The 17,422-nt window shown below is 34.6% G+C and overlaps 1 protein-coding gene and 2 long non-coding RNA genes across 3 annotated transcripts; all 3 read left to right on the top strand.

Moving 5' to 3' along the window:
- The first annotated feature begins 6,706 nt into the window (after positions 1–6,706).
- Positions 6,707–9,173, top strand: LOC149775772 (uncharacterized). Its single transcript, XR_016416498.1, has 3 exons — positions 6,707–6,928; positions 8,057–8,249; positions 9,136–9,173. It is a non-coding gene; the product is annotated as an uncharacterized LOC149775772 (long non-coding RNA).
- Positions 9,174–10,955: 1,782 nt separating this feature from the next.
- Positions 10,956–12,597, top strand: LOC149775773 (uncharacterized). The gene is made up of 3 exons (XM_089943519.1): positions 10,956–11,289; positions 11,900–12,033; positions 12,472–12,597. The coding sequence occupies exons 1-3, from the start codon at positions 10,956–10,958 to the stop codon at positions 12,595–12,597; spliced, it is 594 nt and encodes a 197-aa protein (XP_089799645.1).
- On the top strand, positions 12,595–15,158 carry LOC149775774 (uncharacterized). Its single transcript, XR_016416538.1, has 2 exons — positions 12,595–12,648; positions 14,127–15,158. It is a non-coding gene; the product is annotated as an uncharacterized LOC149775774 (long non-coding RNA).
- Positions 15,159–17,422: the final 2,264 nt, after the last annotated feature.

Here is a 17,422-nt window from a genome sequence, read left to right on the forward strand (position 1 = left end):
GTTTTCGACCGAGGAATCTGGAGATCGTTGTTAGTCGTCGATCGGAGATTACGCTCAGTATTCGATGATCTTAGTTCAATTATGTTAGAGACATCATCTGGAGAAAGACCGTTGAAAGACTTGTATGTCATGATTCCTTTAAAATAAAGAATACGTTTTTGTATAGGTATCCATTTCATACGTGAAAACAAAACATTTGAGGGAGTCATAACAGAAAGTTTCAGTATTATTTGGGTTGCCCTTTTCTGGAGTCTATCAATTCTGGACAGATTATAATTTGATGTGTTTCTCCATATGGTACAGCCGTAATCTATCAGTGGTAGTATATAACTCGAAAAATAAATTTCAAGTGATTGTGGAGCTAGAAATTTCGAAAGCAGTTTTAACAGTTCTTCTTTTGACTACCATTGCACATAGGTGATCGATATGCGCATTCCAGCTGAGGTGTTGATCAATGTAGATACGAAGAAGTTTCTGATTTTTGACAATAGATACGTCTAAGCCATTTTGAGTTAGAAGTAAATCCATGTTAGTAGATAGACGCTGCCTTTTTCCAATTGTCATACATTTCGTTTTAGAGATGTTAATATGCATTTTATTTTGATGACACCAAACTGATATATTGTTGAGGTCGATTTGAAGTTTATTTTTAATGGAGTCTAGTGATTTACCAGATAAATGCAATGTAGAATCATTGAATGAACCATGGGATATAGAATATGAGGGCGATTATTAACTGGGAAGGTAAGGTACAGTGTGAAAGAGGTAAAGTATGTGGTGGGGAATTATGATTTGTTATAGGCTGCTATCAATTACTAGTTCGAAGTTATACATGAAACAGAATATTCCAGGTGAGCACCATTTATCAATGAAGGGTGAACTAGACTCAGTTGGCAAAAGACGGCTTTTATTCTGCATACTTACCTGGATGGTGAAAAGGATAACAGTGCATTACTGGATATTTGCTTCCTTATGATAATATAAACTAATAAGTTTAATCTATATGGCGTAATTGTATTAAACGCATACTAATTATTTATTAATTACAAGACACCAGTAAAAAGCTGCGGAAACACGATTGCTCTCAAACTATTTTTCTCATTGATCTTAAACCCTGTGAGGGCATAACATCAACCAGCTGTTGATGTAAATCAGTTCTAGTCCAGTGTAGAATGTCTGATTAATTTCTTTGTCAAGAACTGTTGAGTGATATTTAAAGCTAATTAGAATTAGGCTAACGCTACATCTCAAATTCTGCGTATGTTAACATTTAAAATGAAACTTGACCTGGTTCTGTCTCTCATGTGGGTTTCACAGTCTTCCCAAACGTGTGAAATATCAAGTTTGCTTGATAGATGCTGATTTGCTTTCATCAAGAGTCAAGTATCAGGGTTTTTAAAAAATCACTCGGACAAGCTCTGATACTGTGGCAGACATGAGCATTAAATGTCTTTAGTTTTCCGATTTCTTCAATTTCTTTAAATCTTGCCATTTTCTGGTGCAAGTTTTCTGGTGCCGGTGGCAAAGTAGCCAGTAATTTTATAAATAGATTTAAAATTTTAAAAGCAGTTCCCGATATGGCATGGGAAGCCATATACATATGTTGGTTTGGCTTGCTCATGAGACACAGAAAGGATATATATACAAATAATAAATTAAGTAGACTTTTAGAAACACCGCGAAAATTGAGAGAAATTTGGGAAGTTTTAATTAAATATAGAGACATGAAAGGAAAAAACATACGGGTGGATTAGGGAAAATGCAACAGAAAAAGTAATGAGCCAAGTAGAGTTGGAAAATAGATACGTAAATTGGAAACTAGCATGGGGGAATTGGATTAAGTTAGGATCTTTAAAAATACAGGCGTATGACCAGAGTATCGCCTCGATGCCCACTGTGTAAAAAATATAACTACAGTAAGACACATACAATACTACAGTGTGAACAAAGACAAACTAAAAGACAAAAAGTAATCGACGAGATTAGAAAGACAACTACATATAAGACACAAAATCTGCTATACTTGGACGGGAATTTTGACAAAAAGACTTTATATACAGTGACGGATTACATAGTGGACACAATGAGATCATGTGGACAAATAATAAAAATTGGGAAAGACTAATGGACGCTCTCCTGCCAGAACACTCTTTCCTTTCTATAAAAAAATAATAAAAAAAAATTCCTATGCTAATTTTAAATACTTGCTATTCTTCTACCTTGCTTTGCTTCCTTCCACACTTTCATCAAAAATGTCTCGGAAATTTTGGCTAATAAATGTATACAAGATAACCTGCTCGAGATGAGAGAAATACACCAAATAAATAAAGTATGGACCCGATCTCGAGCACAGTTACTTATCTCTGACATACGAGAGCGGTATATATAACACACACCCAAACCACTAAGGTTTTAAACTTATAGAGTAACACACCGCATTCTCGACAAAATTCAAAAACAAAACAAAAATCCCATCAAGGGAGAAATAGAACAACTGGGTTATAAAGTTGATTTAGAGCTAAGTCCCAACACGTAAACAAATATAACAAACAAAACAAATAGCACCAACATATAGCACTCATGGGACATAGGGGATCTGTAGCAAATGTCACTTAAAAAGAACTAAGGGAGGAAATCCGGAAAAGGGGACAGAAACCTTATTCGGACGTACAACCTTATAGATACACTAGGGCCATTTTAGAAATACCCTGATCAAAATTTCTAAATTCAAACTTTGACTTTAAAGTTTAAATTCCTTCAAAAACAATAACAGATACAACACATCTATGGGGGGAAACACAAACACATAAACAATTTCCTCTTTGGTTAAGTGGGGGGGGGGCATCTGTCTGGTGCCCCCCCCCGCCCCCCCCCCCCAAAAAAAGTAATTTTCTTCCGATCAGTAGTAATTCAGCAGGGCAGTATCCATTAAGTAATGATGTTGCACGATAAAGTCAAACTAGTTTTGTAAGGATCATCTGTCTTTATTCAGCATTCTTGTCATTATTTGTATATGTGTTGTACATACATACATACATACATACATACATACATACATGTAGAGTGTGTTGATTTCTTTCAATACCAACTTGTTTACAAGGAACAATTTGCCATAATTTAATAAATAAGAAAAATATAATTAACAGGGCTAGGAATTAAACTTTCATTACTAACTGAAGGATAATATTCCCGACTTTCTTATGTATGCGATTTACTGTATGCAGTTGACCAACAATCTTTCTTATAAAGTTTAAATCCTTCGTGTCCACGTCTAATTATGCATAATTTCAGCATCAAGACCCGACTAACATGTTTTATAGGAAGAATCTTAGTAAAACAAATCAAAAGTCGCCGATGCCTTTACTCTGTGCATTGTATCAGACAACGCTACAACTTGTCCGCATCATTACATTATGCCTTAGGGTTAGACAGCATTTACACAAGATAGTTCATATGTACCTTTGTGTAACTGTCTTCAGGAGCTTTATTCATAATGTAAAGCATTTATATACTGGTCTCCTCAATCGTCGAAAAGTCGATGCCATTTTGTTCACTACAGTAACTCAGAGTTACCTACAGATTCCCCACTTCCAAGACCTCACGTTTCTAGCCATGAGTACTTCGTTTTTGACACTTTTTCTACACTACTCTACGTATTTACTATCCGATTTGATAGACACGACGCTACACACACACACACACACACACAGACACACACACACACACACACACACACAGACACACACACACACACACACATACAGTCGATGCCATTTTGTTCACTACAGTAACTCAGTTACCTACAGATTCCCCACTTCCAAGACCTCACGTTTCTAGCCATGAGCACTCCGTTTTTGACACTTTTTCTACACTATTCTACGTATTTACTATCCGAGTTGATAGACATGACGCTACACACACACACACACAGACACACACACATATACGCACGCACGCTCGCACGCACGCGCGCGCGCGCGCACACACACACACACACACACACACACACACACACATACATACATACATACATACATACATACATACATACATACATACATACATTCATTATTACGACTCTGTCGTTTTAAATATGTAATAGATTTTATTTCCCTTGATTACAAAGTGAAAATAAAGGGAAAGAAATTATGGTATTGCGAATTAAATCCCAAAATAATCATGGAATTGCAGACAAAAGTTCCGATGATAAGAGGTATGAATAAACTTTAGTGGAAATCCAAATTAAATCCAACGCTGAAAGGGTTGATGAGCCTGCGATGGCATGTAAAGTGTTGTTTTGTCAAGTCTTTCGTTGGATTACAATAATACAATCCGAGATTATATCCTTTTTTTGTATTTCACTATAAATCCAAGTCTCTATTTCCAAGAATGTTATCAGAGCACGTTTGTATTTCCAGGGAAGAAATAATTGGAATAACTAAAATTCCAGTTCATATGAACTACTGGTCACAACAATAATACAGAATAATTCTGCTAAGATTTTAAATCACAAATGAATAATTTTTCCAGTGACAATATTATATAGTCCACTACTTGACCTCCGGTCACAATTAGCTTTTTGTCATACAAACCCTTACAGAAGGTTTCTAATGTTTACAAAATAAAATCTTAGTTGTAATTATGTATAACTATTTCTAAAATTATAATACAAAATGTAGCAAACAACAGGAAAACCTGGCAATTTATGGGGAATTTCCAATAAACTAGACCCAGACCCAAATAAACATGTCTACTTCTATTGATAGTGATTTTAATATCAACCCCATACACAAAGAGAATATTTTAGCCATATATTACTTGTTCACAGTCTTTAAAATAAAATCAGTAATTAAAGTCGAATATAAAATGAACTTGAATTTTTACAGGGTTAAGTCCAACATACAATATTACATGACAATAGTATAAAGTGAAATAAAAATTTTACAACAAAACTAGCAAGCAAACAATGCAAATTTAAACATACATACATTCATACACACATGCATACACACACACACACACACACACACACACACGTATTCCTCATTGTGACAACCAATTCATTGAAATTACAGAACAGAAAACGATTCATACGAGCAGCTTGCACGCAAGTACTGTTTATGGCGTTCCATAACTATTACCAATTTTGTTCTTAATTCAGACATGAGTACAAACCTTGATGATGCCATATCTATCTTGAGGAGGGTCGCGAACCAGATTTCCTCAACCTCATCATCGCTTACATCCTCTGCAACTGGTTCATCTGCGAGTCAGACATCATCATCATCAGTATCGGAGGAACACAGACGCTTGTTTAGTAGAACAATGGTATATAATTTCAACAAACGTCTCCTTTTTGTACTGTTTAATTCCATGAGCTACATAATTGTCATCACGGTGTTTCGTCTTTCTGTCTGTCATCCTGAGTTGTTGATGCCACGAAGATTTTAAAATTGAATTTTAACTTAATTTTATGCAACTGTCCCATTTAAGCAATTTAATTAAGTTTAGTGGATTCAACAGCCACTAAACTGAATTAAATGCTATGCGAAAAACAATGAAACTATTGACACCGACTAATTTATAGTTTTGCCTTTCCGTAACTTGCTAATGTCCTATAGCTAATGTGTAAAAATATAATATCCGCTAAATTTTAATTAAACGTTATGATTCATAAAGTGTGTTTCCATACACATAAGCCCTATAACATTCATAGAAGCCTAGTGTATCAAATAGGTCTTCTTTCAATAGAAGAGTAAACGAATATCATCATGAAATGTTATTGATTTCCCCCAAAATATAATGACCTAGGCATCATCTTTTGTTATATGAGAAGAACCCACATCATCTTTTTTTCTCTACATTTAGACTTGTCGCATGTTCTTTTTGTTTTGCACAGAGATTAAATCCATATAGGTCAAGAACTGGTAGGACTGATAACAATTTGGTCAGGATTGATGGGAGAAGAAAAGGTACCCTTCATTATCACTATATATCACTATTTTATATAGTTGTTTTATTTCTGTTTTGTTTTGTTTTTTGCCATATTAAGCACCCAAGACAACACTTATGAATGGAAAAATACATTTCTTACAATGCATCAGATTGAACGTGTACACACAGACACACAAATGCTCTCTCACAAATAGGTTATCCCATATATATAGTCAATATATAGCCTTTATTGTCTTGATGTGAAACCAGCACCACATCACTTCAACATTCAAGTTAACCACTAGAACAAGGCAGTGTTTGTTTCTTTTTAAATATTCTGTACTAGTATTATTTTGAATATAAAATAAGTACCCCAACTATTGTATTGACTGTCTGCGTGATGTGTGTATGTCTTACGATGCACAAATGTTAATATGTGTTTGTTTCTCCCCTCTTATGTTGTTGTTGTTTTTGTTCTGCTATGTCTTTTCCTTAGTGTGTTTGACGATTCACAAATTTACATTGTTCGATTTTGATGAAATGCCTACATTTAAAATTTACAAAATGGAATTTATCACATTTTTTCACACACAGTTGCAACAGAGAATATGAAACCTAAGTATGATTTATAAATACATGCATATTTATTTCTTACTTGAATTTTTGTTCAACAGGAAACGTGTGGGCATCCATGTCTCACAAACACATACCTAGCTGCTTCACTCATGCAACATAAACTTATATAAAGTTTTAGGAAATATTGCTCATTTTTATGTCCTGATTCTAGTCACCAAAACAAGTAAAATGCAGTGATACATATTTCTATTTTAGGTTGCACTATGACTCGATCTTTTGTTTGTCTTAGTTCCAATACTTCTACTACTATTCCATCTCTGGAAGAAAGGAGAATCCTACGTAAAAATGGCCTTGGGGAAAAGAAAGTTATTATTCCTGCTGATGCTTTGCATGACCAAGTGAGACAGGCCATACTAAGGTAATTATGTTTTAGAAAAAGTAATGAAAGGTGATCGGCAAATTTTTGGAATGAAGGAAACGAGTGAAGTGCATGCGAATAAATGCTTGTATGTTACGTTCTAAATCTATAGAGAATGAACTGTAAAAAAAAAGCAACAGCAGGTAGGCACTGTGCAACTCGGTCTCCGCCTCTAGATTGCTCATCTAGTTACAGTTGAAGTCATAATAGAGAAGATACACCATCGCTTGTTGATGTGAGTTATATCTACTGTTTTTCTTGATGCAAATGTCTCTTTCAAATTGTATCTCTGTGTGCATTTCTGTTTCACAATATACAGATTTGTTGAGTCATAGAACTTAACTTCCTCTCAACAATGCGAACATGTACAAAGTCCCATCTTCAAGTTGTTCCAAGCCTCAACATGAAAAGAATATTCCGGCTGGAAATGTTTTTCTCTAATGTTTACTTAGAATATTGTTTCTTGGTAAATCAAACAATTAAGTACTTATTGCTAAACCATCAAGCTTATGTGTGAGTGGGACTAGTGGTGGAAGCTAATATTTGTTGGTCCATAAATTATGCGTTAAGCTCCTATTGCATTTTTAATTAGAATATTCCACAAAATAAAAGTTCAGAAACACTATGTAAAATTTGAAATGTACAGATTCAGCAGATATTGTCTATTTTATTCATAGTCTTAACTGTATCCCTTTTTGCGATTAGTTTTAATACTGTACTTGTAAGACCAGGTGATTTTCTTAACGTTGATGCGGGCAAGTAAGATTTGGTTGAACAAGCTATGTCCTACGGTTTACTTGTCAAAATCAAGTAAAAGTATAAACCAAATTTTAGATACGTTCACAAAACAATATTATCTGAGTAAAAATAATTGAATGATATTTAAGAAATTAATGAAATATAAGACTCGATGACGATTCCTCTCAGTACTCAACATCATCCATTCAACATTTCCAGCTTGAACCAACCTTCTAAATAAATTTAACCATATCTTTATTCCTGGAATACTAACGCCAAACAAACACGTTACATAATTGTCTTAAAATTCAGTTTAAAAGTGAACATTGATATAAAACTGTTATCCGTACTCGAAAATAAAAAATGTAATATTTATTATCTGTTTTCCAGCTCTTTTCCGGTTTTAGATCAGTGGTGGTTTTGAGCTGTTAACGCTTAAAAGCAACTCCAAAAAAGTTTTAACCACAGTAAGTCACGGAAGATGCAGTGCAGAAGACATTAGGGAGTTCGGTACAGGTCGCATATGTGTTTGTCTTGTTCAAGCATGGTACCTATAACGAGAGAACACATGCAAACTTGTCAGGTAAGGTACTCTGACTATCAATTAATTATGTCAGGTATTTTGCTCATGTTAAAGCTTTAACATTAATCCAACAGTATGTTACCTCCGTTTATATACAATTCATGTATATTAGACAAAAGTGCAATTTCTAAGGGCTGTCATCTTCGCATGGCAAGGTTCCGATATGATAACCTATCACCGCCTCAGCGTATCGGGCAGATATTTCTGTGTTTCATGTCTATGAATTTCACTGGATGCAACGGAAAGCCACCGCATCCAATCAAATTAAGTTGTTCAAATGTGAACACTGTTCCTACATGATTGGGACAAGGGGAGCACACACCTAGAATGGACTGATAAGTAAGCAATTTTCTAGTCCCAGTCCGTGTTTGCACAATTTCCTTTCTCTCAAATACACCTGTAATTGCTTCTCTCTGGTACATAGTCATACTTTCGAGGTTAAACATCCAAAGTGTCCTTTTAGGTCAATTGCCTCCATTATTTTCGGCCAATGTAGAATGCACCACGCTGTTGGTTACTTGGCATTATGTACGATGGAAGGCAGTTCAGGAAATCCATTGGCTGTCGCTAGGACAAAGCGCCAGTATATATGTTCGATCCGCCAAGGTGTAGGTAGGATTTTCATATCGGAAGCTTGGCTAGCGAAGATGAAGTGCTGTGTAAATAAAGTTTTGCTTTGCTTTTCTGCTGAGAGTATTTTTTTTTACAAACTTTACTGATACCTAGACAGAATCAAAAGGTATGCATTTCGTTTGGTTAGAAAGTGCCTGTTGTTTAGATCACTAAATTTATGCGATGGTATCATGTGTGCAGAGTATTTACATAATGTTGGGGATTGAGAGTGTTATTGCTAAAAACGTACCCACATATTTTTTATGATTTTCAGAAATCAGGAGAAGATGCAGATTGCATTGAAATGTTCAAGTAAGTTGTATGTTTTTGAACCTAGGTTTTAGATCTACTTGACTCAGGACTAGACAATTTGTGTGACGGTCTTCTGTCCATCCTTCAATACTTGATTATTTGCCTTAAATGATTCATATTTGTGTAGAGTGTGTAACTAACTCCCTGTACATTTGATAAATGATTCATATTTGTGTAGAATATGGTATAGTTGCATGTACAACTGATACATGATTTACATTCGTACAGTTCCTGCAAACTTGATATGTGATTTACTGGAAGTAGACTGCATATAAATGTATGGAATCCACTAAACATCACAATAGAGCATCACTTTAGTGAAAAAGAAAGCGAGGCTCCAGTGCAGATTGATCATGCGTTATACATTGTCCCCTTTACTCAGTCCACTGGTCTACCCATGTAAACTAACTAAATGTCCTATTGGTGGATTTTTACGCGATGTTTTGCTTCATTGTCAATCCTCTTGCATGTTACAGAGTCTGATGATGGAATTTAATCATCCTTGATTAATAAATATGCCACTTTATAGTCATTCCAGTTGTGTCCTACATATATTTCAACTATTACAGTACAGTTCTTATCTAAAATGTATGTCTTGTAGAATGCATATGCTTGTTATGAAACTTACAGGACGACATAAATCTGAATCGATCTATAAGCATCTGATTTGTCAAATGTTGTAAATATATTTATGTGTTTTCAGCGATGATCCAGCTAACGTTAGTGAGCAGCCTAGTGTTGTAACAACACACAACAACACCAGTACTGTAGACCCACCTCTCAACACTGGTGCAATGTACAGTAATGTACCCACAGTTCCAACTATCAGACAACAGGATAATGTCGTGGCCATGTTTCCCAACTCAGGGACCAGCGAGCATGCTGGTATAGTAGCAATAGTACAACGTACCAGTGAAGAGCATGGTGCTGGATCAAGAAACACTGAACCTCATAATGATGTAACCGATTACAGGTCTTCTTGTTTAGTTGACAACATGGCTGTGATTTTGGAAGAAGTGTAAGATGTTTTAAAAAATATTTTTCAGAAAGATCCAATTATGAGATGCCATGTTGTATGGTTGCTGTATGCATTCATGCTTAGAAAAAAAATCGATCAATAGTCTTTGATCAAAGTATATGAAAAACAAAATTTCCTTCTTGAGGCCAATCTGTGCCTTTTCAGCGATACACTACTTTATATGAGATAGTGGAAATTCTTTTGTCTAGATGAGTCATAATAACGCATAATAAGATGCAGCTAACTCTAATTAGTTCATTTTACATGCTGGTCTATGTATTTTTGTGACAAGTGACCTGTTTATGTTTCCATCTGCAAAAAGGTAACTATTTTCTTAATATTAAAGACTGGTTTAACACAAACACACGCACGCCGATAAGCACCGATTGCTAATATATCTATTAACTAGTTAATCTTATTGGATATCTTCTGCTTTGTTATCCAAGTAAAATATATTAATTCATGTATATAGCTTGGCTTCAATTACATGTTTACAGTGGATATCTTTATTTCTCACTGCCACATGCACATGAATGAGTGTTTGCCCTTTGAATTAGGAAAGTTAGATACAACTGACAAATTTTAAGATTCTTAGACTCCGTTGCTTTTCTTTTCTCTTGTTTCAGTATATATTGACGCCTTCTTAGTTTACAAAATTCCACCTGAATTCAGTAATTTAAGTACCTTGACATCCTCCTTTTTGTTGCCACAGCAAGGACATTCATGACCCAGTAGCTGTCTTGCGCTATTTTCAAAAACCTGTAATGACTGGAAGACAATTAGACCAAACATCATTAACAGAACCGCTGGAGGGTGAAACCCAATCCATCTATGTGTCGCGGATGAATATGTTTGTAACAGGAATGGAGGAGATCCTGGAAGCGCCCAACCTTCTGGTACCCCTTGAGGTGACATTTTATGGAGAAGAGGCTTCCGACCAAGGGGGACCAAGGAAGGAGTTCCTCACTCATATGATGCAGGAGATAATAAAAGAAGAATGTAGACTTTTTGAAATGACTGAGGAGGGTGCATACACACTGAAAAATGACTCCGGTGGACTTGAAAGGAAATACTATTTTGGTGCAGGACTAGTTTGTGGTAAGTGTTATATTTTCGTTACTTGCTGTAGATTTAATTTTTACTATGCTGGTCATAATTCGGCTATCAATGGACAACATATTTGCGATGTGAAAATTAGGCAGAGCACAATATGCTTTCATGTTAATTTTTGTGGTAAATAGCTTTGGTCTTCAATTTGGTAAGCAATCGATAAAGCAAATCGTTTGTCGCGTAAATTAATGGTATAGGTCTTTCATTCTGTTATTGAACGAAAGTATACTCTCTCTCTCTCTCTCTCTCTCTCTCTTGACATAAAAAGCGATCCTAACTGTTTTAGCAAAAATATTTCTGACATTCTTTAAGTCCTATACCTCAGTTTCAGTTTGCACGACATTGTTGCAGGCATGGTCAATACATTGCTATTTTGGCGTGCACTCATGTGTCACGCGTATTTCAGCACCTAGTAAGATGTGATTGCGATGACCCACATTTCTTGCTTAACAGGCTTTGCCTCGTTTTTGGAGTTAATAAGCGTGAAACAGAAAAATGATTCATTTGTTTTAAATATATCTTTCATTTAATATCACACGCGCGTCATATTTGGTACTTTCTAAAGTACCCATTCTATTCTTGTTAACAATATTTTTAGGTTTGTCATTGATGCAGAACGGGCCTCAACCATGTTTCCTAACAGAAGAAGAATTGGAAACGCTCCTGTCCCAAAACTTAACACCAGTCCAGGCACAATTTAGAGATGGCTTAAATCGGCTTGGTTTTGTTGATGTAAACACAAATGAGTATCTAAACTTTCCCAAACCTGCAGCTGTAACCCGGACCTATAAATCTCTTGCAACCTGTTATTAATATACACTAAAAATCTTGGCAGTGATTTTGGGACCACAATATACAATATAGCTTGTTTATTAAACAAGGATTGTAAACATTGCTAAGGTTATTTTAAAAGCATAAGTTGATCATGTATTAGATTATGTGAATATCAGCTAATCTCATCAAGCTTTCTAAATTTAGTACCCATCATATTTTCCAATTCTTGAGAAGTAAACTGAAGATGCTCATAACTAGATAAGAATCAAACTGATATTAAAGTCTTATGTGCAAATAGAAGTTATGGTACAAAGTCCATTTTGTTATTGTAACCTTGCCAATGAAACGGTTTGGGTCAGTTACAACTTTTTAATGTATTGAAATGTTACTTTTCAGTTAATGCGCCGAAAGCCGTGTATTAAATATCTCTTCAGGCCTTCTGCAAGGTCAACTCTGACACAGAGAAAATTCATCCATGTCCTAAAACCAGTTTCTCAGATATCGGATCTTACAGAAGATTGAAGGAGGATGGTACATATAAAAAATTCATAGCATACCTTAAAGAAGTTTCAGGTAAATATATAACATCTGTAAAGATAACAAGAAAGAGGTAGTTCTGATTTCATAGATTATAGATATACATTTATCAAAATGAAATATGTGGTAAATGTTTTTCGTTTGTGCCATGGTTATAATTGAACTAGTTTCTTAAAAGATTATTATTAATATAATGATATTACATGTTTACTCCTGAATTACTCCATACTATCTAAATTGTATCTGTGTTCAGTCCGTTGTACCTATGTTGTGTTAGATTAGCATGATTACTAGGACTCCAATATATACACATTTTGAGAGACGTTCGATGCGAAAGGTTTATATAGCCTCTAAAGAGAGGTGGACATTTTCTTCTTTTACATTCACATTTCTACGACTTATTGTAAAACAATATGTTCAGTCCTTCTTTGTGGCAGCTAGCTAGGTTTGCATAAACGATGTGATGTGATGTGATTTGGATTTTTAACGTAGCTTTAACAATTTTTCAGTCATATCGCTACGATGTCTGCAGTGTGGCAGTTTATAGTGATGTCTAGCACTGGGGCATCATGCCGCAGACATGTAGTATGATGTCCCACCCAGTCACATTATCCTGACACCGGGCCGACCAGTCCTAACACTAACCTCTTAATGCTGAGCGCCAAGCGAGGAAGGTGTTAGTACCGTTTTTGTAAGCCTTTGGTATGACTCGGCCGGGGATCGAACCCACGACCTCCCGCATCCGACATAAACGATAAACACACACACAAACACAGATATATGTATATATATATATATATATATATATATATATATATATATATATATATATATATATATATATATATATATATATATATATATATATATATATCCTTTTCTATGTTAATACCGGTTATATCTCATTGTGTAGTATAAAAAAACGTGACATTTCCATTTCAGCGAGCTTCACATGTTCAAATATAAAATATATTGCTTTTTGTTTCACATGAAATATATTCGGCATTAACACATGAAAACAACATTTTAATTTTATTAAATAACAAACTTGCTGTTATGTTTATTGTATGAAACCTACTCCTGAACAGAATGCTAGAAGAATCACTCTTCAGCACGCAACCACCATCCCTTATTTTTGTATTCACCGCACTGTGAACGGCATTCAGTATCAGCGAGCGGCTATTGGTACATCAGCACATTCAAAACTGGAATTCACTCCGATTAGTCTACATCTTTGGCCTTGTGATAAAACATTTATGACTATTTGGCATCCATTTCACTATACTGCAAGTTTTCTTTTTTAAATTTTCATTTCGTATTCTAGGGAAGTAAATTAGTTGTTTACAAAACTTGCTGGTTTTGGCGTTTTTCTGTCACTTGGTTTAAGATCATATATTTGAATAAATATATATATATATATATATATATATATATATATATATATATATATATATATATATATATATATATATATATATATATATATATATAAATAATTCTATTGCTTTTTATAGGTGGTAGAAGAGGAACGGAGAAAGCCAAAGTTACACTGGAGAAAATATTACAGTTTGTGACGGCATCTGCAGAGATACCAGTTTTAGGATACTAAAGATTGAATTTTTTGATGATGGAAGTGTGCTTCCTAGAAGTTCTACTTGCATAAATGCCCTTTATTTACCTTTGGGACATTTACCAGATGATGCCGCATTATTTTCCTATTTTGACTATGCATTTCTGAACGAATACTTCGGAAAAATGTAATCTAACATTTTTCACCTTAGTCAAAATCTGCTTGGAGATAGGGAATGGAAAAAAAGCAATTTATTTGTTTGATTTTACTAGCATTGAATATTTGTTTTATCATAAACTTCACAGAGATGATAACTATGACTTGATAATATATCACTGGGCGTTAGCCAATATATATATATATATATATATATATATATATATATATATATATATATATATATATATATATATATATATATATATATATATATATATATATTTGTGGTGTGTGTGTATGTGGATGTGTGCAGTTTAGTCTATTATTTGCATATTATCAATGTCATCTATATAAAGCGATAATGATTTTAATTCATTAGGATAGCACAAACTTCATAAAATAAGACTTTCACAATGCATCACAATTTCATGCACACCTAGAAATAAGATTTTCTTATCAATATTATTTGGTAAATGAATAATATTGTTACATTATCATCAGTGGCGTAGCTATCTCACCACGGACCACACATACAACTTTTTGCACCGCCATCCCCCCTCCCCCCTTACTGTCACTTTAAATGATTTTTTTTCTGGTTGGGCCGTACCCAAAACACTTCCGGGCCCCACAGCACGGCTGTACCTGCTACTAAGGTAGTTACGCCACTGATTATCATGGTACAATCGAATACTATGTATTGCCTACTTATATGAAATCCTGGCAAATGAAAATATGAAAATCTAAAATTTGGCTGACTAAGAAATAAGAACATCATGTCAAATCAAATTTATTAATGTTATTAAAGAAATATAACAGATATTTCGTTACTTACATATATTTATCAATAGTATTTCGTAGAATTTTGTTTTGACCAATGTTTACACAATTATACATACTGAATGCCGTCCAAAGCAGGTTTCGATAAGGTACCGTCTCAAGAAAGTGTAAACAGCGGAAATGAGATACATATAAGACTATTGTAAAATTTCAAAATAAAACATTGTTACGATTCTGTGGTCTGAAAGTAATGAGCTTAATGTAGCAACACCGTCAAGTTTTGTACAATTTACAAATAATTTAGTTCTATAAGTTATGAAATGAAACTTTAAGAGGAATTTATAGTATTATGAATTAAATGGAAAATAACACTGTGAAGTGTCGAAGTTTGAATTGCAGTGAACTTTAAAGTTGAATGTGTTGGTCATTAACATTTTATCGCGTTTAAGCCAGAAAAGTGTTTATGAGGGATCACTTCGACCTTTCTTCGTTCATCTCCGCCCATGTCCGTGTAAACTTCAAAGGGGCAGCATTCCAACTAAGTGAAATTCACCTGGCTATCTTAACACGGCCCTTACAAAGTAAACATTTGAGCTACCAACCCTAACCGCTTGGTAGGAACCTATGTCCACTTATCATTTTCAAAGGGAAATAGTTACGCACCGTCGTTCACAGATTCCGACCTGTCTAAACCTGATGAAAGGAACTATTTCTTTGGGAAAAATTAGGGACCGCTGCCTATGATTAGGCAGAATAAATTAAGGCGTACACTTTAGAAGCAATCAGACTTTAAAGTGACGACCTTAGTCAAAATTCATAAGTCTGAAATTTCCTGAAAGAGGAGTCTATACTTCGGAGGAGGCCTAAAGACAATATTGCTCTCCTTGTTAAACAAGAAAAGGACCAGGAGACCGTCTTGTAAAAGAAAGACAGGTTTTAATGCTCGGAAGCGTATGTTCTGAAAGAGAACATCAACAAGGTAAGCAAGTTTAATTTCACGTAATATTATATTATTTGATTGCTTGTTTTATACAAATGTGTTTTCTATGATTAGGTTTCCATATATGTATCGTTTATTCAATTTTATGGAAATGTGTTGATGCTAGAGTTTTTGTGCAATTTATGTTATTCAATTTCATGGAAAGTGTTGATGCTAGAGATGTTATGCGATTTAATTTCTACTCATTTTCATGTAAAGTGTTTATGCTAAAATTGTTATGCAATTTACCTTTCAATTTTACAGTTATTAGTTCATTGGTAGAATTGATTGCATACGATCCAAATGTTCATATATGTAGAATTTCAAAGGATTATTTGCAATAACTTCCTTTGTTAGGACAATACTTACCTAATTATATCTGATTTTGTAATGTTTGAATAATCTTGTAGGTTAAGGATTGCTGCGAGTTACAATTTGTGAATTTCATGCAATATCAATCGAACATGTAGTTGCATATGTAAAAGAATACGGCAATATTCAATAGACGCTCGCGTGGTAATTTAAGACCTGCCACTGGAAGCAAGGTCACTGTCCAACCATACTAAATTTACACAGTGTGTGGATAGCCAACATGCTCTGAGTAACGTGAGGGAATTTTATGTACGTCTAGAGAGTGGGGTATACAGAAATTTAGGGGTAATTTTGTCCTTTAAGGATTATCTTTATGGGATAGAGACTGGACAGTCTGAAGACAGAAGTCTGAGAAAATGAATGACGAAGTCAGAATAAAAGGACCAGTAAGTCCATGAATGGCCAAAGCACACAGATTAGCGAGGATGAACTAGGAGACGTGGATATACGGTCAAGATAGGAAGGTGATGATGCAAATCAGTCGTGGACATTGCGCTCTTTTCACCTTTTATTATGATGATGAAATAAATACAAATTGGACGCGCCTGTTGAATTATATTGATATACTCTAACTTGAATTGGAATTGGCGTTATTAATTTGTTCTAATTAAATGTGTTATTTTCTTGTCAAAGGGGGCTCGTATTGTTTTATTTCTTCCAGGTATTCTCGCTCAGTTCTCTGTTAAAATTATATTCTTCTTTCACTCCCGCCTGGTTATAATATCGAGGGAGGTCATCCTCTAGATAACTCCAGCCAAATCCAATTAACCACCCCTCTTACTAAGAGGGAAACGTTACAAATACTAAGCATTATATTTGAAGTCCAAAAGAATAGGGTGTTTCATATGAATTCCATATCCTGAATGTGCTGATGTACTAACATTATTAATGTATAACAATGGCATTGTCTAGAACTCTTTTGAATGAATTCACAATAATAACAATAATCACAG

Source organism: Sinohyriopsis cumingii, chromosome 19, assembly GCF_028554795.1.
Source record: "Sinohyriopsis cumingii isolate HCF-2022 chromosome 19, ASM2855479v2, whole genome shotgun sequence".
NCBI lineage: Eukaryota > Metazoa > Mollusca > Bivalvia > Unionida > Unionidae > Sinohyriopsis > Sinohyriopsis cumingii.